At 44.0% G+C, this 27,656-nt stretch overlaps 2 protein-coding genes and 1 non-coding gene across 12 annotated transcripts in view; 2 read left to right on the top strand and 1 right to left on the bottom strand.

Annotated features, from left to right (window-relative positions):
- BAG1 (BAG cochaperone 1) overlaps nucleotides 1-14,771 on the top strand; it is a 48,130-nt gene extending 33,359 nt beyond the window's left edge. The window contains exons 8-9 of the transcript XR_008959897.1: nucleotides 959-1,113; nucleotides 13,764-14,771. The gene's annotated coding sequence lies outside the window, so the exon portion shown is untranslated. The remainder of the gene's footprint in view (nucleotides 1-958; nucleotides 1,114-13,763) is intronic.
- Nucleotides 1-27,656, bottom strand: part of SPINK4 (serine peptidase inhibitor Kazal type 4) — a 67,016-nt gene that overhangs the window by 18,897 nt on the left and 20,463 nt on the right. For 8 of the 10 annotated variants that reach the window (XM_026506385.4, XM_026506383.4, XM_026506379.4 and 5 more), the window contains 2 exons: nucleotides 26,349-26,430; nucleotides 25,169-25,263 (listed from right to left, as the gene is read on the bottom strand). In XM_026506385.4, coding sequence (XP_026362170.1) covers nucleotides 25,169-25,263; nucleotides 26,349-26,430 — 177 coding nt within the window. Of the gene's footprint in view, nucleotides 1-25,168; nucleotides 25,264-26,348; nucleotides 26,431-27,656 lie in introns of those variants that run through there. The other 2 variants (XM_057313513.1, XM_048222967.2) reach the window with 1 other exon arrangement.
- On the top strand, nucleotides 7,874-7,979 carry LOC113260677 (U6 spliceosomal RNA). The gene has a single exon (XR_003318057.1). It is a non-coding gene; the product is annotated as a U6 spliceosomal RNA (small nuclear RNA).

Genomic DNA, 27,656 nt, shown 5'->3' with positions numbered 1-27,656 from the left:
ACCAGGCAAATGGCCAGCCACGCAGCCCAGTGTTCAGGGCCCTGTGTGGAGAACTTTTAGATTCTTCCTCTTGATCCCCAACACTGGTAGAGAGAGGAGGTACAGTGAGGACTGATGGCAGCCTGACCCATCAGGAAGCAAAGGTGTTCAGGGCAAGTGCACCCAGAGGCTGAGCCAGTCCAGTTTTAGATTCTCTTCCCCTCTTAATAGGTTATACCCTTGCCTGGGCCTGGCCCTGGGCTCTGCAGGCCACAGGGAGAATGCAGGCAGGCTGGGCCTTGGCTAGAGGCCTTGGTGAGGACCTGGGGGAACATTCTTCCCACAGACTTGGCTTTCTATGGGTGGAGGGTGACTAGTCTAGGTGGGAGGGTAACTAAGGGAAGGGAAACTGAAAACCAGAGCTTCAATAACCACAACAAAGGGTGGCAGAACAGGCCATCCAGAAACACGCCACTTTGGTATTTGATTACGCTGACTTGTAGGCATTCGAAAAGCAGCAAATGCAGAGAGTGTCTTTCTCCAATTTCTTATCTGCCTAAACATGGATCCTCCAAAAGGAACTCATTTATCATAGATCCCCTCCCCAGAGGTATCATTCACCAGGGAAAATTGTCTTATTACAGGAGAAGGGAGTAGAAGTCAATACCACACCCAGAAGACAACTTTGTCTCAAACTCTTATACCTCCCATCTATTCTGACGGCTCATTCATCTTTCCTAAAAATCATTTTCTCTCCTCTCAGAGGCCTACATTCCCCCTATTAAGACTGTATTTAATCCTGAATTCTAAACCACCTCAGGGACCTACTTGGTATCTCCCTGCCTGGGTATCGCCCATGTACACATGAGGCATACATGTTAATGTATGGGTTTTTTCCTTGTTAATCTGTCTTTTATTACAGGGGTCTCAGCTAAGAACTCAGAAGGGTAGAGAGAACATTATTTTTCCTCCTCTACAGCTGCAAAACAAAACAAAATATCGGGATACGAGCACAGCCTTTCAGCCTACTTCCCTGCCCTACTCCAGGTCGCATGTGTGATGCATCCTCCAGCAGGGGGTGCCTGTCTGGACCCTTCAGAGAGTCTTCTTGCTATTCTACCCAGATACTCAAAGGTAAGTCCACGGGAATCTGATAGACAGAAATGGGATTTCTAGAAGAAGGAAAGGCCACATGAAGGCCCAAAGGCAGGACCACATTCACCTGGGTGGGAAAAGGGACATCAACTTACATGTCTCTATCCAGTCCTGAGTAAGCTGGCCTACTATGTTTTCCACGTTCCAAGGACGTCATTCGTAGCCTGTACGAGTCACTGGGGGTAGAGTCGCATGTTTGTTCCTCAAGGGCGGGGCTAGTTCACTTACTTCTCAGCAGCCCTCTAGAGGGGGCCCGACCTAGCCCTGACTGGAAGACTAAGAGCTCCCCGGATCTCCACAGCAAGTGCTCAGGACAATTGGATCCACTGTAGCAACCCCATTCCTACACGTAGACCTCATCAGGACAGTCCCTGTCTCACCACCTCCTACTCTTCCCTGGAGAAAGAGTTAACTCAGAGAGTTGTTTGCTGAGGTTCCTGAGACTAATCAGGCCAAGGCATATCTCGAGGCAAATTCTTTGGCTGGGACTTGCCAGGGTCAGTCTGATTTATTTCTAATAGTGGGAGTAGAACATGATGTATGTGTTCTCTTAAAAAACCAAATAAAATTCTGGCTACAAAAGTAATTCATGCTCACTGCAGAAAAATTAGAAAATAAAGAGAAATATAAAGGAAAAAAAGAAATACCAACCCTAATCCCACTTCCTAAAGGCAACCTCTTTACATATTGGTGAATTCCTTACAAGTTTTTTTTCCCTATGCATATATGTGTACATATTTAACATAATTGAGAACAAAATGACTATAAGTGTCATGCCTTACTTTTTCACTTGGCAGTTCATTGTAAGTTCTTACTCATCAAAATGTGCTGTGATTATCATTAATATTCCATCCTATCAATCTATCATTTAGTTAACCATGTCCCTGTAGTGGTGACAGATTTATATCATGCTTCAACTGGGAATGTGCAGAAAAACTGTGATTTCTATATTCTTTAGCTGACCGAGCTCCGGTACAACTTCCCACCCACTTAATAGGGAAAATTAACCATGGGTCTACCAAAGAATATTCTAAGAAATAACTTTTTTTTTGAGAGAGAAATAAAGGTGGGGGAGGTGCAGAGGGAGAGAGAGAATCTTCAGCAGTCTCACGACCCTGAGATCATGACCTGAGCCAAAATCAAGAGTTAGATGCTTAACCCACTGAGCCACCCAGGCTTTTGGCTCCCCACGGTCTGGCTGAAAGGGAGCCAGGGGAATGATCACTCTGACATCTCTCCACCTGCCCTCAGATCTCTCCCCAGTGCCTCCCATTAGCTGACCTGAATTGGAAGGCCGAGGAATAAATATTCCACAGAGGTCAGCCTCCCAGCACACAGAGCAGAAAACGGTGGACAGAAGATTTGAACGGGCAGATGGAAATAACCACCCTATTGGATTTGTGCAGAAGAGGGAAAAGACGAAAAGAAACAAGCACATTAATAATTTTCAAAAAGTATCTATTATTGGACTTTTAAGTTCTCATTTTTGCTTTTATAAATAATGTTATTTCAAAAGGGGACATCTCTCAAACTCGAAATATGCTAATGAAATGAATACATCACGAGAGGAGGTGTAATGTCTCTCAGAGTCAGATTGTCTTAGTTAAGTCTCTTTGGAGCTGAGACAGAGTATCCAGGGCAGGGCTTCCCACCCCCACTCCCAGGGCTGTGACCTAGACCTTGTCAGAGGGGGTGTGGTTCAGTGGACAGTAGAGACGTCACTATGGTGCTGCACTGGCAGAATGTGGTTGGGATGTGTTCACTGGAGTCACTGCTCTACAAAACGGAGCAGAGGAGAGTGCCAGGGAAATCTGCTGGCCTTTAGAAGATGCTGGCCACCATGCACTGCAGGAGCCGATGCTAAAGAAACCACCTGTCTGCAGGAACTTGATGCTGGGGAAGTCACTTGAATTGCAGGAGCTGGATACTGGAGAAGCTCCATGCTGTTGGAGTCGGGTGCCACGGGGCTTGCTGAACAGAGCACACATGAATCGGGAAAGAAAATTCCTCTTACAATATCCCTCCAGTGCCCTCTACTGACAAAGCTTTAGATTTGTCAGCTAGCAAAGAAAAAATGTTGAGATGCTCTACTATATTTTTGTGGAGTAGACAATGAGGGCTAAATATCAGGCCGAGGGGCAATAGATTAATAACTAGCACAATCCCAAGTCTGTATGCCCAGAGAAGGGATGATGATTGTCGAGCTGGTGCCACCCTGGATCAGTCAGTCACTTGTGCCGAGAAGGGAACCACAGTCACAAAAAGAGAAGCCGTGAGCATGGAAAGGCAGGTGCAAGAAAGCAAACCGGTCACGGAGCAGCCTCCGCTCTCCCAGGAAGAGAAACTAGCGTTTCAGTCACTAGAGAAATTGTCTGTCCTATAGATCAGGGACACTTCACCAAGCCTCACCATGGCTTGAAAAATACTCCTCAAGACCACCCATTTCCTTTTATTCAGACATGCAGCTCACCAAGAAATCTTCTGATTTTTCTTACCATCTACCCCAATGTCAGCTCAGGGACAGATCTTGGGCAGTAGATACACATATTCTGCTGTTTGGAAAGGGATCATTCACTGCGATCTGTAGATTGGCCTTCGATGGCTAGATACGCCTTGGGTGGTATTACTGAAAGTCTGTCACCAAGACTCTGCTCTTAGCTGGTGCACACGAAAAGCCAGGTTCTGATCCTGAGAAGCTGAGAACCAAGCTGAGAATTGGGGGACCCAATCAGAGTGCTCTCCTAAAGGACCTGCGGCCTGCACCCCAGACAATTATTGCTGCCAGCGCATCCCCCAAGGAAGAACTCTGCAGAACACATAATTGGGCACAGATAAATAATATTCTATAAATCTCTAACAAACAACCATTCTGTAGTTGCTGGACTTATAGGCATTTTTCAGTCTTTCACTATTACTTATAAGGATGACTATCTTTGTGATTACTATTTGTGATCAGTGTTCTTTTTGCTGTTGTTTTGCTTGTTTTTGCATTTCAAATGGTTCCTTTAGGATCGATGATCAGAATTGGAAATAAATTGATGTCAAATGACATCTTCCTGTGGGGGATGTGTGTGTGTGTGTGGAGGGGAAGCATGAACGTTTTATTAGCTCTTAAGACCTCCTGCCCAAGGATTTCAGAAATGTACCAATTACAGTTCCACTTGAGACCATTTCAGGACATCCTGACTCACACAGAGTATTATGGTTTAATGTGTGTGTGTGCGCACGTGCACACATGCCCGTACACATATGAAATCTTGCTTTCTTTACGTTTCCTTAGTTCATATTAATGTTAGATATTCATGCTCACAAGAGATATTCAATCATCTCACTCTCTTCTGAGAGTTATGTGTTAGATCCTTCACAATCCAGATGAGTTTTATTTCTATCTCTGGGGAGTTTCATGTTCCAAATTCTTAATTCTGTCCTCTTTTAGATGGAGGCGAGCTCTTCTCCCACCTCTAACTCCTTTGGAAATTTCTTTCTGAATTCAAGTGTCTTTGGTGTAGGAGAGCTGGGCTTGGGTGGCCTCGAGCTCTGAAGAGAGTATATGGAGGTCTGAAGCCTGCAAAGCAGGGCGAGTTCCATCCCTGGGTGGAGAGTCTTCAGAGGGAAGGAATTGGTCTGTATATAGTTTTCTCTTCACTCGCCATTTTTAAACACCCCAGAGGGACCCTGGGTGTTTTTCTTCTCCTTATTTGACTCAAATTGAGTCTTTAAATAAACCATACTCCTTGTAGGAGCCGAAGACACATATTTAGAGGAGATGTGTCATTGAAAGTGCTATTTTGAAGTCATGTGGCAAATTATCAGAGCAGAAATCGCCTCACCCCCTCTGAGCTCTGTGCCTTCTTTGGCTCCGGGGGTTAGAGAAAAACTTTCTTTTCTTCCCTCTCCCATTCCTTTCGCCTTCTAAAACTGACACAGAGAACACGGCTTGCCCTGAGAAACTTGCAGGTGGTGAGCAGATGGCAAGTATGAGGCAGTCGTGTGTGTTGAAGTAAGTGTGGGATGTGTGGGAATGCAAGAGGTGACAGTAGCTCATTCATGTGGGGAGTGGGGCTCAGCAATGGTAATCAAGGGAGCTTTGGGGAAGAGGGGTCATTGGTAGTCACCTTAAATGAAAGGAGTCAAAGGAGTCAGCTAAGTTTCTATTAGTTTCTATTAGTTTCCACTCCTGTCTCACTGGTACCACCGTGAATATCTAACATTAATCCTGGTTCTCCACGTTCCTGCCAGAGACAGTCATCCATCCACCCACCCATCCATCCATCCACCCATCCATCCACCCATGCATGCATACACATGTACATCCATTTGACAGTTTATTCAATCATTTATTCATCCTTCTAATGATCCTTCCATCTTCCCATCTATTGCACACTATCTATGAAGGCCCTACTCTCTGCAGCATTCTGAAGGCACAAATATTAATAACACAAGATTCTAGCTTTCAGGGTGCACATAGTCTAGTGGCTAGCTGAACAACTTAAAAATAGATAACGATACAGTGCAATAAGTGTTTAAAGTATGCCTGTATAAATGTCTCTTTTACCCAAAAGGCCTTACCTGATCACCTAGTCTGAAACAGGTTCTAGTTATTACTCTTTTTCATAATAGTCTTTTTATTTTCTGTTAGAGCATTTATCATGATTTGTTATTATATAGTTAATAGTACGTTTACTTGCTTAATATCTGTCTTCCCCCATTGACTGGAAGCTCCACGGGTATAAGTTCTATGCCTGCTTTGCCTATTCCTGAATACTCAACATGTGGTCTACGTGTGGCGTACTGCAGGCCTGTGGGAGACATTCACCAAATGAATTAATAAATATGCACTGATCATACCCAGGAATGATCCTTTCTTGCACTAAACCGGTGGTTCTCAAAGTGTGATCCTGGGACCAGCAGCATCGCTTACTAGAAATGAACATTCTTGACCCCACCTGTTGGTTCACAAACTGGCCCTGTACACAGAAGGCAGAGAGAAAGAGACCAAAGAATGAGGCAGACTTCTACAGATGGGTAGGTGGCAGGTTTCATAAGCAAGGGAACTTACTTACAAGACTTGGCTTTTGAGGCCACAAGAGAAGTACATCTCTGTACCCACCCACCTAATCTTAAAATGTTTATACAGAAGCCTTAACTGGGTTCAGCCCTGTCTTCAGTCCAGGTGGTCTCAGCAACACCTTACTCTCTCAAAGCTGCATCCTTGGAATGGATCCCACAGTGAAAACGGTGGGCAGAATGTACATTCCCAGGACAGGGGAGGGGGTGAGGAGCCTCCCATTGCTGGGGTCCTGCTTGAGGATCAACCAGAAGTCACGTCCTCTCAAGTACCTCCCCCCACCCCACCCCACCCCACACCAGAATTAGAATTGGAAACTTAGAAAGTAGCAATCCACATTTAAGCCTCCTGGGTGATTCTGATGCATGCTGAGGTTTGGGAACACTGTACTGAATTAATGAATAACTGGCAATTCCAGTCTACTTTCTACATCTATAGATTTCAGCGCAGAGACAAGAGTAATTGTGTCTGGACTGGGGAATACTTCATGGAGAAAGTGATATTTTCAAGGAAGCCTTGAGCTAGATGAGCCAGAGAAAGGCAATTCAGGCTGAGAACTGTATAACCAAAGGCATGGATTAGCCTGGCCTTTGAAGGGCTCTGTAAGTAGTGTGCATGGCAGGGAATGTTATGAGATGAGGATGGAGATGTAAGCAGGGGTCTTGAATGCCAGCTTTCAAGCGAGGAGGTAACGTGTACTCCACTTCCCTCCCTTCGGCTGTCCAGACAGGCCTGAGTCAGATTTCCCTGAACTCACTTCCCACCCCTTCCGGCCTTTCTCCTCCCTCCTTCCCCTCCTCTCTCTTCTCTCATCTCCCTTCCCTTGAGGGTGAGACAGCTTGGCTCCCTGGCCAGCCTCACCCCGCCCTCCCCAGGCCAGCCCACTGATGTCAGCTTGGTGGGGCTGTCTGGTTTGAGCTTTGGAGCCAAGCCTGGCCACCTCCCTCCCAGCTTTGTGGGAAAGCCCAGGACGCTGATCCGCTCACGTAGCTCACTGAGGGCTCAAGGGAAAAAAATCTCTTCCTCTGGAGACATCTTGCTCTGGAGGAGGGAACAGTGGTGTCAGAGCCAGGGTTTCTCAGGACCCAGGCTTACGTCATAGCACCTCCAGGGGACTGGCTCCAGGCCCTCTCCTTGCCTAGTGACTCACAGCAGGCCTGGTCTCCAGGGTCCTCAATCCAATTATGCGTGGAGGTGATGAAGCTGGTAATAGCCTTAATGCCAATAGGTACTATGTACCCAGCACTTAGTGTGTTAGCGCCATGAGTCACCAACACCTTGTAGCTCTCAACTTTATGCAACTCCATAATATTTTTCAATGCCATTTTTATTTTATTTAGTATTTTATTTATTTGAGAGAGAGACCAAGAGAGCCAGTGAGAGAGCACAAGCAGGGGGAGGGGCAGAGGGAGAGGGAGAAGCAGGCTCCCTGCTGAGCAGGGAGCCCAATGATGACACTCGATCCCAGGACCCCAGGACCATGACCTGAACTAAAGACAGACGCTTCACTGACTGAGCCACCCAGGTGCCCCCCTTCAATGCCACTTTTAGCATTCATAGATAATATCACCAACCTGCATCACAGTTTCATAAAATTAAACCAAAAAAAAATGCTACAATTAACTTAAAGGAGGAAATAAAAAGTATTTAAAATACAAGGATATACATTCTGTGCTTGCTTGGGCAGCACATGTACTAAAATGGAACAATACAGAGAAGATTAGCAGGGCCCCTGTGCAAGGACAACATGCAAATCTGTGAGGTGTTCAATATAGAAACGTTTGGACAGACCACAACCGGCAGGTATAATGAAGCAGTCATTCCCGCTGAATGGACAACTACGAACACATACTGATACAGATATGTTACATTATTGGCTCCAGTAACCAGCACTGTTGCCATTCAGTTATGATTTCTGCAGTGGTGAACTCTCCTGCTGAAGTTCCAAATAAAACACAGTCCGAACTTCCCTTGATTGACATGGTACCCTGCTGTCTTCGGTTCGTCCCTTCAGATTCATTCTCCCCCACTTCCCTTCCCTGCTCTTGGCCCCTCTGATTTCCTGTTGGGTTTGGCCAATGAAAGCCCTGACAGGAGATGGGGTGAGGGAGGGAAGAGAGATTGGGGTTTTTATCTTTCTGCCTACCTTCTTGTCTATATCCCTCATCCTAAGATCACTGCTCTTCTCAAGGTAGCTACGGTGGGTTGAATGAAAGCCCCCCAAAGCTATGTCTGTGGGGCGACCTGATACGGTGGGGGCCAGCACAGGCAGTGAAAGAATTCACCCCAGGCCGAACAAAGGAGATAGAAGGTTACTGAATACACTGCAAGGGACAGCAGGCAGGACAGCAGAGGAGAGACTGTCTGCCAGGAGGCAGTGGTGGGGGCCTGTCATTAAGCGGGGAAGGTGAGGAGGTATGGGAATATATGGAATTTTCCATTTTTGGTACCTGTGCCCAGTTGTAAGCAGGCCATTGGTCAGCTAGGGCTTGTGGATATTTTGAGGTGGGTCACCTGATGGGCCTGTTTGCATTCAGCCCAGGGGTCACTGTGGGCCCTTTTACCTTTCTCAGGTTTCCATTGCTCAAGGGTGTTGCCTAAAAGCAGCCTCTACAATGTCCACATTCTAACTTCTGGAACCTGTGGATGTAGCCTTATTTGGAGAGAGGATTTTGCAGATGTAATTAAGGCTCTAGAGATGTGATTGCCCCTAGATGATCTGGGCGGACCCTAAATTCAATTACAGTGCCTTTATAAGAGACAGAATGGAAGACACAGAGAAGAGGAGATAGCCATGTAAAGTGAGAAGTATAGGGGTGCCTGGGCAGCTCAGTCGCTGAAGCGTCTGCCTTCGGCTCTGATCATGATCCCAGGGTGCTGGGATCGGAGCCTGCCTGGAGCGGGGGTGTGGGGGGGTGTGGGGGGGGTGTGGGTGTGTCCCTGCTCCCTGCTCCCTGCTCAGCAGGGAGCCTACTTCATCCTCTCCCTCTGCCACTCTCCCTGCTGGTCCGCTCTCTTTCTGTCTGTCAGATAAATAAATAACAATCTTTAAAAAAAAAAAAAAAAGACAGAAGCAGAGACGGAGTGATGCAGCCAACTGAGGAAGGCTGGGAGCCTCCTGAAGCTGGAAGAGGCCAGGAAGGATTCTCCCTTAGGGCCTTTGGAGTCACTGTGACCCTACTGCTGCCTTGATTTTAGACTTTCGGCCTTGAGAATTGTGAGAATAGATTTCCGTTGTTGTTGTTGTGTTGTTGTTTTTTTTTCTTAAAGATTTTATTTATTTATTGGACAGAGAGAGACTCAGCGAGAGAGAGAACACCAGCAGGGGGAGTGGGAGAGGGAGAAGCAGGCTTCCCACTGAGCAAGGAGCCCCATGGGGGGCTCGATGCCAGGACCCTGGGATCATGACCTGAGCCAAAGGCAGATGCTTAATGACTGAGCCACCCAGGAGCCCCTAGATTTCTGTTGTTTGAAGCCACCAAGGTTGTGGTAATTTGTTGTGGCAGCCTGGGGGATCTCATACTCCCAGCAACACTTCTCCCCTCTCAGGTTCTGGTAATCTTGCCTCTGCTCACATCTTGGATATAGTGGTGGTGACAGCTGTGCCACTGCCGGACCTGGGTGTCTGCCCTATCCTGTCGCTTCCCCTCACCTGTCCACACCTTTGTAATTAGTTATTTTGCAAATCAACCCCTCGCTGAATTATCCTAACTTGAGCGCTCTGACTTCCTGTCAGGGCCCTGACAGTTACATAGGGCAAATACACTCCGGGAACAATCAATTGATGCTAAAACCATGCAAAAATACTTTGTGGCTCTTTGTAAAACAGAGTTCAGTGTCTAGGCTCACAAATTGTAATGATAGATGTAACACTGTCAGACAGATGAAAGTTCCGTGGACCACATGAAAGCTGTGAGGGAGGAGCGACAGCCTGTCATGGTATAAGAGTGTCCTAAGCATCACAGGACACCTAGCAGCTCTAGTTAGAAGGGCTCCACAGTCTGTGACATCATTCTGTTGAGACCCACTGATTATGTAATATCTTATTTAAACCCTACAATGGTATATTTTTTAAAAAGATTATTTATTTATTTATTTAACAGAGATAGAGACAGCCAGCAAGAGAGGGAACACAAGCAGGGGGAGTGGGAGAGGAAGAAGCAGGCTTGCAGCGGAGGAGCCTGATGTGGGGCTTGATCCCAGGACTCTGGGATCACGCCCTGAGCTGAAGGCAGACGCTCAACAACTGTGCCACCCCGGCGCCCCCCCTACAATGGCATTTTGACTGGATACCATCTCTATTTTACACATGTGGAAATAGGCTCAAACAGACAAACCTGCTTGGGTCTGTCTGGGGGGTGGGATCTGGGGTTCAGACTCAGCTATGACTGGATTTAAGGCCTGTGTTCCTAATCACAAAGCTGTACTACCCCTTTGTAGTTTGGGTCTTTGTCAGGGTCAAAGGGCAGAGACAGTGCTAGAGGAGATCAGGTCTAACTCATCAGAGGGGCACCTGGTGGCGGAGTCACTTAAGCATCTGGCTCTTGGTTTCAGCTCAGGCCCTGATCTCAGGATCTTGAGACTGAGTCCTGAGCAGGGTCTGCTTAAGACCCTCTCCGTCTTCCTCTGTCCCTCCCCCACTGTGGTGTGCACGCGTGCGCACACACTCTCTCTCAAATAAATAAATAAATCTAAAAAAAAAAAGTCTAACTCATCATAGAGAAGAGGGGCTCCATCAAAGATGTGCCAGTCTGGGAATGCTATGCTATATATAATAATATATAACTTCATAATCTCAGTGGCTTCACACAGTAAATATTTATTCCTTGCTCCAGTAAAGTCCAATGCAGACACAATTTAATATGTGCTTAATGCTTTGGTATTTACAACACCCTTTTATACCCACATAATCTCATCTGATATCAGAATATGGGACAGTTATCTTCAATCAGAGTGTTTGAGTGAGTGAATGAATAAATGATTGGATGAATGACTTGAGGACTATTTAGTGAAGAGAAACTGAGTTATGAGAGGGCTTTTAGGGTTACACCAATGAGGACTTTTGTCCAGCCATTAGTAAGAGAGATCCAAAACAACAGTGGCCTAAATAAGACAGAGGCTTATTTTCCTCTCACAGGATAAACCGTCTTCAGGCAGGCCAGGCTTGGATGGGGACTCTACAGTCTCAGAAGCTGGAATCCTGTCTTCTGCTCTGCCATCCTTAGCACTGGACTTCAACTAACAGATGAAAATGACTGCTGGAGCTCTACCCATCAAGTTCATGTCCCAGAGATAAATAAGCAAGAACAGGGGAAAGGACAAATGGGTACTTGCTAGCTAAGTGAACCCCTTTAAGCAGCCTTCTAAAAACCCTACCCAATCACTTCCACTGACTTCTCATTAGCCATCCCCATCTGCAAGGAAGGTTGGGAAATGTGGTTTTATTAGCCAGCCACATTGCTGCTCCCAACATAGGAGTAAGAAAGGTGAGGATAATGGCTATTAGGATGAAATCTAGCAATTCTCCACCAAAAGGGGAATGAATGAAAGGCAGCATTCTGTGTTTCTCCGCTTGCAATATCTCGACAAGGAATAGAAGAGTCTGGACAAGAGGGGGTGGTGCCTGCTGGGCTGCTTTCAGGCAAAAGGAAAGAGTCTTCTTACCAGTGTATTAGCTGGGGGCCCAAAGTAGGGGTAGGTGAGAAACCAGGACCCTTAATTGAAGTGCTGCTTTCTCTCCAGAGGATGCTGACTTCATGATAGAGTTATCATGCATGCCCTTCTTCTGGACTGGGATGTTCTCCGTTCTTTACATCTTAATTCCCAACTCCTTCCACTCAACTCCTGTTCATTCCTTCAGTTCTCAGCTTGTATGTTCTCATAATCTTGTTATAAGTTCTCATAAACCTGGATTTTATCAGGTTTAGTATCGTATAGTACTTGTTCCAGGTCTACCCTGCCCCAGCCTTTTATCCCCCCTCCAAATACAAGGTCCCTGAGGGTAGATATTATGTCTCTCCTATTCATCATTGGATCTCCAGCACCTTGCATGGTACCCGAACATAGTAGTTGCACCAGAAGAATGCACTTGAATGAATAAATGTAACTGAGAAGAAAGTTCATATTATTCCTTAGCTTTTTTGGATTGTAAATAACAACATCCACCTGCACTATCAAGGAGAAAGTTAATTATAATGATACGGGGACTGTCACAGAGACAGGGACTAGATTACAGCCTGGCCTCAGGAATGGAGCAGAGCCAGAAACTCAGATGTCCCAGGAGGCTCCTCATCTTTTGTTCTCGATCATCAGACCAGTTTCTCCTGCTTGTTAGTTCTCCACAGTGAGGAAAATACAGCTGTCAAGAAAACCTCAGAGCTATATGTCATTGGACCAATCAGCGGGAGAGAAGTTAAGATAGCTCTTCCTCTCTCATCTCTAGCTCTTCAAAATTCCAAGCACAAAAATTATTGCTGGGACGCCTGGGTGGCTCAATCAGATAAGTGTCTGCCTTTGGCTCAGGCATGATCTCAGGGTCCTGGGATCGAGCCCTGCTTCATGCTCCCTGCTTGGCGGGAAGCCTGCTTCTCCCTCTGCCTGCCGCTCCCCTGCTTGTGCTCTCTCTCTCTCTCTGACAAATAAATAAATAAATAATCTTAAAAAAAAAAAAGATTCTCTCTCTCCCCCTCTCTCTGCCCCCAGATCGTGCTCTCTTGCTCTCTAAAAAAAATTAAAAAATAAATAAAAAAAATAATTTCCCATGCTTCATGTTATCTTTATTAGGTCTTTGATTACTTAAGAAAACTCTATTTTAAAGTTTCTAATAGTTCTTTATTAAAGAGCTAAGGTTTTTTAAAACTATGTAATTTTCTGTATTTGTCTTTGAAATAGTCATATTGTCTAAATCTTTAATTATCACTTAATTATTCTACAGGATTTCTGGAACATCTCAAAAGATTTGTTGTCTCTTCTTATAAAAAAAGAGACTAGGTTTATCTGACATGTTAAATTACATGGGAAGGACTGTCAAATAAGCTATGTGTCACCTTCTTAGGTTATATTTGTATGGCCATATATTATTAATATAAGCGTTGTAGAAATTGTATGAAATTCCCAGAATCTGATACATCCCGGTATAATGTCATCAGTCACAACTCCAGTTATCATCTTAAAATGTTGTATGCTGCAGAGATCATCAAATTACCTTGTCAATTGTGTTTAAGTGAACTATCATCAGATCTTTAATCATGACCATTTTTAAGTCTTTGGTCAGTCAGTTATTCTTTTATTCTGATATTTTTTCTAAAAGCTTTTGCAAGCAGCTATGATCCAAAAATGCTTTATCTTTATCCATAAATCATTCATGGAAGGGACTCTGACAACTCCTCTAGATTGCAGGTTTCTTGTAACTTTAAGGGTTAGAACTCCCAGAACTTGAATGAAAAAATAAAACAATTCATAAAACTGCTAACTCAGGACCAAGCAAAACAAGAATTAATTACATGGGGCTGAATAAACTGATGAAGATGATTATAATTTTTATCACTGGTTTGTTTTCCAGATTTAAGAAGACTTCTCCTCTTTTTTCTTAAGTGATCCGTGACTGGCTGCAAGTTGGCAAAGTATACTCATGGCAAAGGAATTGAAGCATTAATCTTTTCTCCCTACCTGATCCTGCCAGAATTCAGAAACTCTTGAGTGTTCTTATTTTCACAGCAATATACCTATTTGCCTAAGTTCAGTAAGAATCTTGTGACAGGGACACAACTGGAAATATTGGTTATTTTACCAAGGCTTTGACTGGAATGTCATATTTGAGAGTGATGAGCACAGATTAAGATATAACCAGATAGCTTTAAGGAAGTAAGTTGACTTTAAAGGGCCAATGTTTATTAAGCCCCCTTTTGGGAACCCATCTGGCACCTTGGTTTAAGGGTTTCCTATCTTACCAGGTGAGTCCTGGCAGACTCAGTCCCCTCAGGATATTTTTGGGACCTCAAACACAGAAGAATTTGTCCAAATGTATAGAAATTCATGTGAAGTCTGATAGTAAGTTCTGGTGTGACTTCCAAGCCTTGAGAGGCTTTTTTAAAAGAATTTTTTAAAATTCTGAGATTCCTTATTAAAGTTCCAGCAAAGCAATTTTTGAAAAAGATTTTATTTGTTTATTTTTGTGATAGAGAGTGTGCATAAATGGGGGGGGAGAACAGAGGGAGAAGCAGACTCCCCGCTGAGCAGGGAGCCCAATGTGGGGCTCGATCCCAGGACCCTGGGATCATGACTCGCTCCAAAGGCAGACACTTAACCGACTGAACCACCCAGGCGACCCTAGACTGTGAAACTTCTTGAAGAATTTTTAAAGGTGGGGAATGAAGGGTAGCAGAATGTGCTATGCCAAAATACGATTACAGGACTTCAGGACACGTTACCCCAAAATATGGTGCTTTGGTGTAATGATTGTTTTGAGCTGTTGACACTTGAAAAACAGCAAATGCAGGGAGAGTGTTTTCTGAATTTCCCTTGTCTGTCTAAAGACAGATGCCTCCAAAAGGAACCCAACTGTCATAAATCCCCACCCCAGGAATTTCATAAACAAGGGAAGATTGACTCTTGTCATAAGAGAGAAGACTAGAAGTTAACAGCACACTCAGGACAACTTTGTCACAAAACATCATATCTCTCATACCTGTTCTTCTAAAGACCCATTCATCTTTGGTAAAAATCATGTCCTCTCCCCTACCAGGTCTGCATCCTCCCTCCCTTGTCCCAGTTAAGATGTCATTTAGTCCCAAATCCTAAGCCACCTCAGGAGCTTACTCATTTCCCCCTGGGTATCTCCCATGTATATATGAGGTATACATGTTAATAAAGTTCTGTTTGTTTTTCTTTTGTTAATCTGTTTTTTCTCTCTTTTTTTAAAGTAGGCTCTACACCAGACATGGGGCTCAAACTCATGACCCTGAGATCAAGAGTTGCATGCTCTACAGACTAAACCAGCCAGGCAAACCTAACCTGTCTATTATTGCAGGGGTCTCAGCCAAGAATGCAGAAAAGTAGAGGGGGAATTGTTTCTCCTCCCTGGAACATTTGCAAATTTTAATTCAATCTCTCCCACTTACCTCATTCATTCCTATCTATCAATTAATCAGTTAGTTCTCTATCCTGGGTGCCAGGAATTTAAAAATTGAGTGAGACACCAAAGGTGGGAGCAGGGGTAAATAGATACATTTAAAAACACATTAAAAAAAAAAAAGAAAGGAAGGACAGAGGAAGGAAGGAAGAAATTACCATAAAGTATGATAAATGCTATTAAGAGAGACAGGTTTAGGGGCGCCTGGATGGCTTAGTCGTTAAGCGTCTGCCTTTGGCTCAGGGTGTGATCCTGGGGTCCTAGGATCGAGCCCTGCATCGGGCTCCCTGCTCCGCTGGGAGCCTGCTTCTCCCTCTCCCACTCCGCCTGCTTGTGTTCCCTCTCTCGCTGGCTGGTTGTCTCTCTGTCAAATGAATAAATAAAATCTTAAAAAAAAAAAAAAAGAGAGAGAGAGAGACAGGTTTAGGGGACTATGAGAGCTCGGCAGAGTGGTACATCACTCAGATGACCAAGGAGACGGGGTAAGAAGATGGTACCTACACTACCTCTTTAAGAATGAATAATTGTTGGGGCATCTGGGTGGCACAGTCAGTTAAGTGTCTGACTTTGGCTCAGGTCATGATCTCGGGTCCGATCTTGGGGTCTGATCTTGGGGTCCTGGGATCAAGCCCTGAGACGTGCTCTGCTCAGCGGGGAGTCTGCTTCTTCCTCCCCCTCTGCCCCTCCCCTTGCTCATATGCACACTCTGTCAAATAAATAAAATCTTAAAAAAAAAAAAAGACTCTCTTCTCTCCCCTGCCCCTCCCCACCTCTAAAATAAATACATCTTTAAAATAAAAAAAAAAAAAGAATAATTGTTAATTAGTCAGATGAGAAGAAAAGAGGAAAGAGAAGGATGGATGAAACCGGATGAAAGAGATTGCTTAATAAAGCCAATTAGATCTTCAAAACAAAACAAAGAATGACACCCGGGTAGCTTGGGTGATGGGTAGCTTGGGTGATGGGCAAATACGGTGCCAGTTGCTAAAACAGATAAGACCAGAAAAGGGACAGATAAAAAAAAAAAGGAATTGATTAGGTCTTAGATATGCTGAGTCTCAGATGCTAGATATATAGGGAAAGATGACCAACAGGACTTCCAAAGAGTGTTCTAGGAACCTGATTTCCAGGAGATATTAATATTCCAGGGAGAAGGGGAGGGGGTAGACGGTGGAAGGCTGTATTAGCTCAGATTCCCTGGGAAACAGAGCCGGAGGCAAGCATTATATGGTGATGCCTTTTATGAAGGTGCAGACCCTAAGCCTCAAGAATGATGTAAAAGAAGTGAGGCAGGGAGGGACAGGAAACAATGTAAGATGCAGGGAGGAGCAGCTGGTGGGCCACAGAACTACACTGTTGGCTACAGTTCAAGAAAAGCAAAAGGTTAGAGCTCCAGGACTCAGGCAGCGGTAACAGAAACTGAGAAAACAGATTGTATTCAATACAGGTGTCAAATAATTTTAAGAAGTATTGGGTATTACATGCCCCCTCTTGGAAATTTGCAATGCATTTTAGCACATTAACAGTTCTGGAAATAACTCAGCAAAGACATAAATTTCATTTTATTTAACACAGTATTTCTCAAACTTATTTGACCACAGCAGCTTTCTTTCCTGCCCCGCTCATCTGTAGAACTCAGTTCTGGTCAGCTGTGGCTACTGCAAGTCTGGAGCAAAGGAGACAGTACGGATTGGAGGTAGGGATTTGAGAGGCATACAGGTAGTGTTTGAAGGCCAGAGGATGGAGGAGATCATCCAGGGAAAGTCTGTAGAATGATCCTAAGCCAGAGTCATGGGTTATGCCAATATTAAGGGACAAACACAGGAAGAAGACCCCTTAAGAGAGAAGGAGGAAACAGAAACAGAATTTGGGTAACCAGAGACCATCACTAGGTAAAGCAGAAAGGAATTTATGAACAGGTACAGGCGAGCAGAGGACACCCTAGGACTGAGCAACTCAAAAACCTATCCTAACCATCAGACACTACCCAGGACCTTGTTAGAAATGCAAAATCTTGAGCTCTGACTCCATATCTACCCTTTACCTGTATCCTCGGGTCATTCACATGAACATTAAAGCTTGAGAAGTTCTGGCTTAGAGCCTTGCTGCAAGGAGTGGAGGAGTAGACTAAAATGGAGCTTCCAGAGATACCTGTAAACGTTCAGAATCACCATGCCTCTGCCATCATGATTAAGAAAGAAGCCACAAAAACACTAGTGCTACTGGAAGCTGCTGAACTAGGAAGCTGGTGATCATGAAATCAGTCTGCCTCCCTCCACACCAGCAAAATTGATGCCTCACCTGCTGCTACTCTCCTCTTCGTTCTAGGATTAAGTCCCATGTAATTTCATTTAAATGGCAGTTCCTAAATCACATGTGGAATGCCAGCTGCAAGGAAGTCTAGGAAGTGTAGCTTCCCAGCTGTAATGTTCTAGAAGGAAGTGGAAAGGGTGAACCAGTCAACAGGATCCATCCTTGGAAGTGTCCTGGAAGGTATGACAGGTGCTGATAGCTATCCTCCAATATCTATTCTACCCTTCATCCATGGTTATAGGATCTTCAGCTTGGCACATGACTGCCCAGAATAAGGACATCTCCCAGCCTCTCTGCAGACAGATATTACCATGTGACTAAGTTTGGGCCAATAATGTAATAGAAATGTCACAAACTAGCTCCCAGGAATCTTTGAGAGACAGGAGGAGCATATCCTTCACGCTTTCTTTGTCCCTCACCCTACCATGCTGCTTGGAGCATAGATGACATCATCTTGGACTGTGAAGTTGCGGGCTATATCCTGGGGTTGGCAGAGCCAAGCTAGAAAGAGTCTGAGTCCCTGAGAACTTCCTAGGTGAGAGCCACCATCCCTGCTCTGGCAACTTACCTGTGTATATATGAAAGACTAATCAACCATTGTTATTTTGGATCATTCCTGGAAGAACCTAATCCTAGCCAGCACAGATGTGAAAGGCATTGGTTCTTAACATTGGCAATTCACTGATTCCTTTGAGAATGCAATGAACGTCCTGGACCATCCCCCTAAAAAGATGCACATCTGTACAACTCTTTGTATAATGATTCCAAGGACTGCATGTTGTTTTTTCCTGAAGACAGTCTAAGGACTCATGGAGCCCTGGTTAAGAACCCCCAGAGTTGAGATTTCCAAGAAGAAAGGATTATAATCAAAAGTCAAATGGCTCAGAGTAAAAGTAAGAACCAAGAAGTGGTCCCTGGTCCTATCTGCTGATGTCATTGGTAGAAGCGGTTTCAGTGGGGTAGGGTAGAGTGGGGCAGAAACTAGACTACAGAGTTCTGGGAGAATGATAATCAAGAAAGTGGAGGCAGCAAGTATTGGTGTGTGTGTGTGTGTGTGTGTGTGTTTAAGATTTTATTTATTTGAGAGAGAGAGACAGCCAGCGAGAGAGGGAACACAAGCAGAGGGAGTGGGAGAGGAAGAAGCAGGCTCCTAGCAGAGGAGCCTGTTGTGGGGCTCGATCCCAGAATGCCGGGATCACGCCCTGAGCCGAAGGCAGACGCTTAACGACTGAGCCACCCAGGCGCCCCAGCAAGTATTGTTAACCATTTGGAGTAGCCTGGCCCCGAAGATGGTGGTGGCTGGGAGATGGTGGAGGCCATGGGCTCCAGAGAGGGTTTTCCTGGTTTTCCTCTGCTTTGGGACCAGACCAGCCAGAGTGAGGGTGATTTGGGATATCCAATACCATTCCATGTTGCGGCCCATCTGGTAGCCTATTTTTTTTTTCACTGCCTTGGAAATGTTGGTACTGTCTCAGAAAGGAGGGGAAAGTGGGATCCTGGGAATAGAAGACGTTCCTGAGGGATTGAAGCTAGAAGATGATTTGTGCTCAGCCAGAGTAGATGCTATTAAGTCCTTCCTCTTCAGACACTCCACACTAGGATGCCTCTGGGCATTCTTCAATGAGAAGGCTGTCCCCTCTGGCCCCTCTCTTCCCACCTCTGGTGTTGCTGCTGTAGCTGGATCCCAGACCTGAAACCAGTGCGTCCAATAGCCTTGGCATACCCGTGGAGCTAATGTTAAAACGAACACAGCTTGTCCTCTGGAGAGGAAAGGCAACTACATCATGTGTCCTGGTTTCTCTTCTTCCCGGGAAGTTCTTTCATGTTTTTCTGCAACCAGACTGGCATTCCTGATGTGCCTCCATGATTTTCTCCCCCAGTACCTCCCCCAGTGCCTCCTCTGGGATCCCAGGCTTTTCCCATTCCTGCAGCCTGAGCTGTTCGTCCGCATCATTCCCTGAGTACACAGGTCACTTAGTCCTCTCTCTCCTTTACAACATCCTTTCAAATGATAGAGACACCTTCCCAATCAAAGATTTACTGTGCAAGCACCTTCCCCAGCTTCCCATGGTGGTGAAATTAGACAAAGTCTAATCACATGCGGGAAACTGGAGACAGAAATGGCTCAGATTTACACTAGAGCCCCAGGCAACAACACCAGCAGAGGGGGCCTATCAAAGAGGCTCTGCTCCAAGGGGCCTACCTTTTGTGGAGACACAAAGTGCTCACTTATCTCCTATCTTGGGAGGAAATGAGGGTCCTCACTGGGGCCTTGCACTTGCCAGTTAGCCAATTGCTGAGCCAAACTGTTGTGTTTTAGTAGTCCCTCAAAGGCCTCTGGCATCCGGGGAGAAAGCAAGGGTCCTGGGTCAGAGCCAGAACAGCATTTGCTCTCACCTCTGTAGCTCCCACTTCCCAAGACATGTTCCTGCTGCTCTGGACCGTGGCGACTTTCAGGGAGGAGACTAGGCTTACAAAGTGGAAATTGTCCAACAAAACTTGTAAACATCCCACCTGTACCCCTCCCGCTTCCCACCCCCTGGGGCCCCAGTGTTTGAAAACAAAGCTTAGCAGCCACTGAAAGCCTTGACCATCAATAAGAGCTGAGCCGAACAGGTGGGGCTGGTTCCTTAGGGCCTCCTCCTCCTCCTCCCCTGACCAGTATTTCCTGGGTGAGAAGGAAGAACTCAGCAAAAGGAATTTGCTTCCCCAGAATTTTAGTAAGATGCTTAGAAAGAAATATGGGCTCTGGCCTCTGAAAAGCCTGAGTCCCAATCCAATCCCTGCCACTTACGTGTTGTGTGACTTTCCCTTAACTTTTCTGAGCTTCCACTGATTTTCTCAACTGTAAAATAAGGATTAAAATTCCCCTTATATAAAGTTGTAGGAATTAAATGAAATAATGCATGCACAGTTCCTGGCTTTTTTTAATTGTTACTAACCTGCTTGAAGATGGAGCCTCTACATAACTTGTTTCCCATTTTCAGAAATCCTCTTCTCTCTGGTCTCAGCTTACCTTTCTCCTCTTCCCTCATTTCTCTCCCCAGTACCTGCAAAGATCTCCTAGGTCCCTATTATTCAAAGGTCCAGGGCGAGAAGCCTCACCTAAGAGCTTGTTAGACATAGACTCTCAGGCCTACCCCAGATCCTCTGAGTCTGAATCTGCATTTGGAGAAGATACCTAAGTTTTTCTCTGTGCATATTACAGTTTGAAAAGCACTTGCACTGGGTCATCACTTGCTGCCTTTTTTTTTTTTTTAAGATTTTATTTATTCATTTGGGAGAGAGAGAGAGGGAGCACCAACTGGGGGAGGGGCATAGGGAGAGGGACAAGCAGGTTCCTTGCTCAAGCATGGGAAATTATTTTGATTAAACACAGAACCTTTGTTTTCTAGACAGATTATTTAAAAGGTAAAGAAAAACCTTTCACAATCTCTTATCAAGTGCAGGCCAATAAAACAGGACCACTATCTTACACCATGTACAAAAATGAAATAAAAATGGATTAAAGACTTGAATGTAAGACCTGAAACCATAAAACTCCTAGAAGAAAACATAGGCAGTAAGTTCCCTGACACGGGTCTTGGTGATTTTTTTTTTTTTTTTTTTTTAAGATTTGACCCTAAAAGCAAAGGCAACAAAAGCATGAATAAACAAATGGGATTAAACTCAAAAGCCCCTGCACAGCAAAGGAAACCATCAACACAATTAAAAGGCAACCTACTGAATGAGAGAAAATATTTGCATATTATATGTCTGATAAGGGGTAAATACCCAAAATATACAAAGAACTCATATAACTCAGCACCAAAAATACCCAAACAATCTGATAAAAAATAGGCACAGAATCTAAATAACATTTTTCCAAAGAAGAAATACAGATGGCCAACAGGTACAGGAAAAGGTGCTCAACACCACTAATCAGGGAAGTTTAAATCAAAACCACAACGAGGGACGCTTGGGTTGGCTCAGTGGGTTGAGCATCTGCCTTCATCTCAGGTTATGATCCCAGGGTCCTGGGATTGAACCCCACAGTGGGCTCCTTGCTCAGTGGGGAGTCTGCTTCTCCCTCTCCCTCTGCCTGCTGCTCCCCATGCTTGTGCTCTTTCTCTCTCTCTCTGTGTCAAGTAAATAAATAATAATAAAATCTTAAAAAAAGAAAAACAAAGTACAATGAGATATTACCTCATACCTGTTAGAATAGCTATTACCAAAAAGTGAAGAAACAAGTGTCGGGGAGGATGTGAGAAAAGGGAGCCCTCGTGCACTGCTGGTGGGAATGTACATTTTTGCAGCCACTATGGAAGAGTATGGAGGTTCCTCAAAAAATTAAAAATAGAACTACAGTATGATTTAGCAATTCCACTTCTGGGTATTTATCCAAAGGAAACAGAAACACGAATGCAAAAAGATATATGCACCTCCACGTTCACTGCAATATTATTTACAGTAGCCAAGACATGAAAGCAACCTAAGTGTCCGCTGTTGGATAAACGGATAAAGAAAACGTGGTGTATATGTATGTGTGTGTGTGTATATATATATATACATACATATATATATACATACATATACATATATATGTATATATATATATTATTTTTCCAATAGAATATTATTTGGCCATAGAATCTTATTAGAGTTCTTGCTATTTACAACAACATGGACGGACTTTGAGGGCATTAAACAAGTCAGACAGAGCAAGACAAATGCCATATCATTTCACTTACATGTGCAATCTAAAAAATGAAAAACAACCCCACCCAAGCTCATACATATAGAGAACAGAGTTTAGTGTTGTCGGGGGTGGGGGTGAAAGGTGAGTGAAATAAATCTTAAAAATTCTTATTACAAGGGGAAAAAAATGTAACTGTGTACTTATGGATGTTAACCAGACTCATTGTGGTGATTATTTCTCAATATAGACATATTAATATATGATATATTAATATATATTATACTATATGTATTATATATAATATATATTATAATAATTATATTATAATTATATATATTATATTAGACACATAATCACTATGTTGCACATCTGAAACTAACTTCGTGTTATATGTCAATTATATCTCAATTTTTTAGGAAGAGTACACCAATAAACCAAGAGAACTTTTTCCTTTTAACAGATGAAAGAAAATTAAATTTTAGTTATGTTTAGGCACACTCTTGATACTAAAGATTATTTCTAAAACCCTTTTAACAAATTCATTCCATTTCAGCCAGTTTGACCACATGAGATGAGCTTCTCTCTGTCTCATTCTCTTACTCTCTCTCTCCAACTTTCTATATCTATCTAGTTTTTGTCCTTTATTCTTCTCTTTTTCTTTCTTTTTTTTTTATCCTTCTCTTTTTCATTCTGGAACAACCAGTTATTCTATTTTATTTATATGTTGGCTTTGTTTATCAAAGACTACTCAAGGGGTGCCTGGGGTGGCTCAGTCGGTTAAGTGTCTGCCTTCAATTCAGGTCATGATCCCGGGGTCCTGGGATCAAGTCCTGCATTGGGCTCCTTGTTCAGCAGGGAGCCTACTTCTCCCTCTGCCTACCGCTCCCCCTGCTTGTGCTCTCTCTCTCTCTGACAAATAAATAAAATATTAAAAAAAAAACAACTACTCAAGTCACATGAAATTGAAAAACATTTGGGTTAGTTTTTATATTGCTCTGAGAGAATGTTTAATTTACATAAGCACTTCCTTTTCTTTAAGCCAATTAAATAGAGCTCTTTCACAATTAATTTTGACAATATCACCCAGAGGTAGAAAAATACCACATATATTAACATATGTATATAGACATATACAAACATACAGACAAACATAGAAATCTTATAGGTTTTATTAAAATTTTAGCCATATGTTGGGTACATTAATACAAAACTTGCTAGTTTATAAAAGAACAGTTGGATCCAAATTGTGTTCCTGGCAGATGAGTATGTTAAGGTTGCCTACTCAGATGGCTAAAATTTTTTACTTATATTTGTGGAGAGGACTTTTAAGATTTTCACTTACCCAGTTTCCAAAAGCTCCTTTTTCCTTTTCAGCCTCTGTTGGTCTCTGGGTCCCTCAACAGCCCCCGATGGAGACTAGGGGTCTAAAGTTCAAGTGACCCTAGGGAGCTGAAAGCTCAAGTGGGAAGGGAGAAGTGGGCAGGGTGGACAGAGGAGATTGGAGTTTGCAGGGGAACCTGTCAAAAAATTCAAGGAAACTGAATGGAAGATTGAAAGTGGCAAAAGGAAGAAGGAACAGAAGAAATGGGAAGGAAGAGGTCTTAAAGGAGCCAATTTGGGGAAATCTTAAGTTTTCCAAAGAAACCAATGGAGTTCCAAATTTATCCTCAGCAAAATCATGCCAACATGAAGGAAGTAGATAAGAGTTGGTGGAGCATGTAGACAGTAGGCGTTTGAGAAGAGGGTTTCGGTTGACTGAGAATTCCCCACAGGAGGAACAGGATCAAGGAAAAACAGCTTCTATCAGGCTCTGAGTATCGGCTTCTAATTAGGCCAATTTTCCGACCATACAGGTCTTTAAGAAGTCCTTTCAGGGGCGCCTGGGTGGCTCAGTTGGTTAAGTGGCTGCCTTCAGCTCAGGTCGTGATCTTGGGGTCCTGGGATTGAGCCCGGCATCGGGTTCCCTGCTCAGTGGGGAGCCTGCTTCTCCCTTTCCCTCTGTCCCTCCCCCTGCTTGTGCTCTGTCTCTCTTTCTCTTCGTCAGATAAATAAATAAAATCTTTTTAAAAATCCTTTCAATATCTTACTGTCGGCTAGAACAAATAGTTAACTATTTCTGGCAGTATTAAACTTCTTTCTTAAATTATTTTTTTCCTGGGGTGCCTGGGTAGCTCAGTCGTTTGAGCGTTGGACTCTTGATTTTAGCTAGAGTCGTGATCTCAGGGTCATGGGATCCTGCTTGGTGTTCTTGGGCTCCCTGCTCAGGAGGGAGTCTACTTGGGATTCTCTTTCTTCCTCTCCCTCTGCCCCTCCCCGTTTCTCCCTAAAATAAATGAATAAATCTTTAAAAAAGATTTTTTTTCCTTTTTCTTTTAAACCAAAGGTATACTTTTCAAGCGGTTCAAAACCAAAACTACTAACATAATAAATAATTTAAAAAATAAAACAACAACCACCAAAACTAATAAGCCTTTTGTGACTTCACATGGATACAGGTGTGATCCCTAAAGAGGGTGCAAAAGATGCAACCCGGCTAAGATCCAGAACTACTCACTTGCTCCCATGAGAACCAACAACCTGCATGCCCAGCCAAGTTCTCAGGACATGAAACGAGACAAACAGGAAAGCAATAGTTGTCCCTGGGAGGGAAAGGATAAATAACCCAAGGGTATCCCAAAAACCAAATTCATAAGAGTCACAGTTCAAAGAATTCATTCTTACAAATGTTTTTCTCCTACGAATCTGAATTTGAAGATGAAAGGACAACATGATATTTTACCCTCCTCTCTCAATTGGGCACTACAGACAGAGATCCAGGAGAGCTGATTTTAATAAGAACTCTCACCCTTCTGACAGTTTTCCCAGGATTCCATCTGGGTAGGGTTTCAGCGATCCCATCCTCATAATTTTCTCTCTGTCCTTCTGAGTTGGCTGAGACTCCTGTAATAAAGCACAGATTAATAAGAGGAAAGCAAACTGAAGTTTATTAATATATATACCTCATATATACAGGGGAGATACCCCTGGAAAAATTAATGATTCCCCAAGATGGCTTAGAATTCAGGATTAAGGGTGCCTGGGTGCCTCAGTCGGTTAAGTATCTGCCTTCCACTCAGGTCATGCTCCAGGGGTCCTGGGATCAAGTCCCATGTCAGGCTCCCTGCTCAGTGGGGAGACTGCTTCTCTGCCCCTCTCTTGGCTCCTGTGCATTCTCTCTCTCTCTCTTGCTCACTCTCTCAAATAAATAAATAAAATCTAAAAAAAAAAAAAGAATTTAGGATTAAATACCATTTTAATAGGGAAATGGGAAGGGAAGATGCAGGGTTCAGAGGATAAAAGATTTTGGGGAAAGTTGAATTGGCCCCTAGAAGGACGGGAGATGTAATAGTGTACGACAAAGTTTGTCTAGCGGTGTGGATTCCCAGGCTGCTCCCCTGTGATGAGAGTCAATCTTCCCTGGTTGATGAAACTCCCTGGGAGGGGATTTATGACAACTGAGTTCCTTTTGGAGGATTTAGGCAGATAAGGGGAATTCAGAAAAAGCTGCTCCCTAAATTTGCTGTTTTTCAAGTGCCTAGAGCTTAAAATAATCAACATACCAAAGGAACATAAGTTGGGGTGGCATGTCCTGAACTCCTGCAGTCATATTTTGGGGTGGCATATTCTGCTACCCTTCAGCCTCTACCTTAAGTAAAGAGGAAGTATTCTGAGATTGTGAGAAATACATGTTTGCTCTGCCCTAGGCTAAAGTGGCTGGAAATGACATTTTATAATCAGCTCCAAAGGACCACTCGAAGATACTAGATAACGCCTTTAAGCAGGACTCCTGCCACACACTCCAGCATGGCCACAGATGGGCTTCTGGCTCTTAAGGAGGCATTCTCTCTGAAGATCAGCATTTGTAGAAACCTAAGAGGAACGGCCTCCAGAAATTTTGGACCCTCGGCACCTCACCCTAGTCCTGGCCCTGCTAAGGCTTAAGCTGGGAGTTCCACTGACTCATGCTGAGAAGCAGAAATTCATACCTGATATAGAATAAAGTTGCCTTCAGGGAAGCGTATTAGTTTCTCCCAGGGTTGCCATAACAGTGCGTCACAAACTGGGTGGCTTAAAAAAACAAGAATTTAGTCTCTCACCGTTCTGGAGGCTAGAAGTTTGAGATCAAGACGTCAGCAGGGTTGTTTCCTTCTGAGGACTCAGAGAGAATCTGTTCCATGCCCTCTGCTAGTTTCCCATGAGAGCTAGCAATCCTGCCATTCCTTGGCTTATAGATGCATCACTAATCTCTGTCTGTCTTCACAGGCCATTCTCCCTGTGTCTTTGTGTCTTCACAAGTCTGTCTTCTTTATAAGGAGTGAGTCTTACCCCATTATGACCTCATGTTAACTAATTACATCTGCAACGACCTTATTTCCTAAAAAGGTCACATTCTGAGATTTTTGGGGTTAGGACTTCAACTTATCTGGGGGGATGGGGAGACACAATTCAACCCACAACAGGATAGAGAAAAATTTTATTTTCCATCAATTTTCAGAGCTGCTTTGCTGTAATTACCCTCATTTTTGTTTAAAGCAGGGTCACAAGTTGGTGACCCAGGGCCAAATTTGGCTTCCACACGCATTTGTTAGGTCATGGTCTGCACCATTCCCTAATGACATACCCTGGTCACTTCACAAGTAGCCCTTAAAGGCATTTGCATCAATGGCTCTTAGTGTAGAACTTGCTTTCTCAGAGTCTTGGTAAAAATCTTGGCTTCAGAACTACCCTGAGAAGCAGAACAAGTGTGTTCCCATTTCACTGACCAGGAAACAGAGGCTCAGGAAGTACAGGTGACCAGCCTGGATCACACAGTTGGAAAGAATGGATCCAAGTCTCCATCCCTCCTGACCTGGGCTTGCATACCGATCAGGCCCACATCTCTGTGACCGGTGCTGCAAAGCTCTCCTTCCTCCCATTTCCCCAGCAAGATTTTCACAGGAGCAGAGGGAAAGGCACCAGAGGCAGAACAACCTCAAGTAAGAGTTGAGCCCCTTCTAACCAGCCTCCTTGTCTGCAGGAGTCCCTTCATAGAAGACAGCAATTCTTAGACTTCCTTTTTGGTTGTTCTTTTAAGAACTGGATACGTGTTTCAGATCCTCTTCCTGGAAAAATGCACTCGCAAATGCAAGAGAATGGAACAGAATTGCCTGGCATTTCCTTTATACCCGGTGTTCTGACATTTCATCATAATTAATCTAGGTATAGGTCTTTTTTTGGGGGGGCAGTTATTCTTCTTGGTACTCAGTGGGCCATTTCAGTGTGAAAGCTTATGACTTTCTTCACCCCTAGGAAAT

This window comes from Ursus arctos, unplaced genomic scaffold, assembly GCF_023065955.2.
Source record: "Ursus arctos isolate Adak ecotype North America unplaced genomic scaffold, UrsArc2.0 scaffold_18, whole genome shotgun sequence".
In the NCBI taxonomy this organism is placed as follows: domain Eukaryota; kingdom Metazoa; phylum Chordata; class Mammalia; order Carnivora; family Ursidae; genus Ursus; species Ursus arctos.
This window is presented reverse-complemented; position numbering and strand designations above follow the sequence as displayed.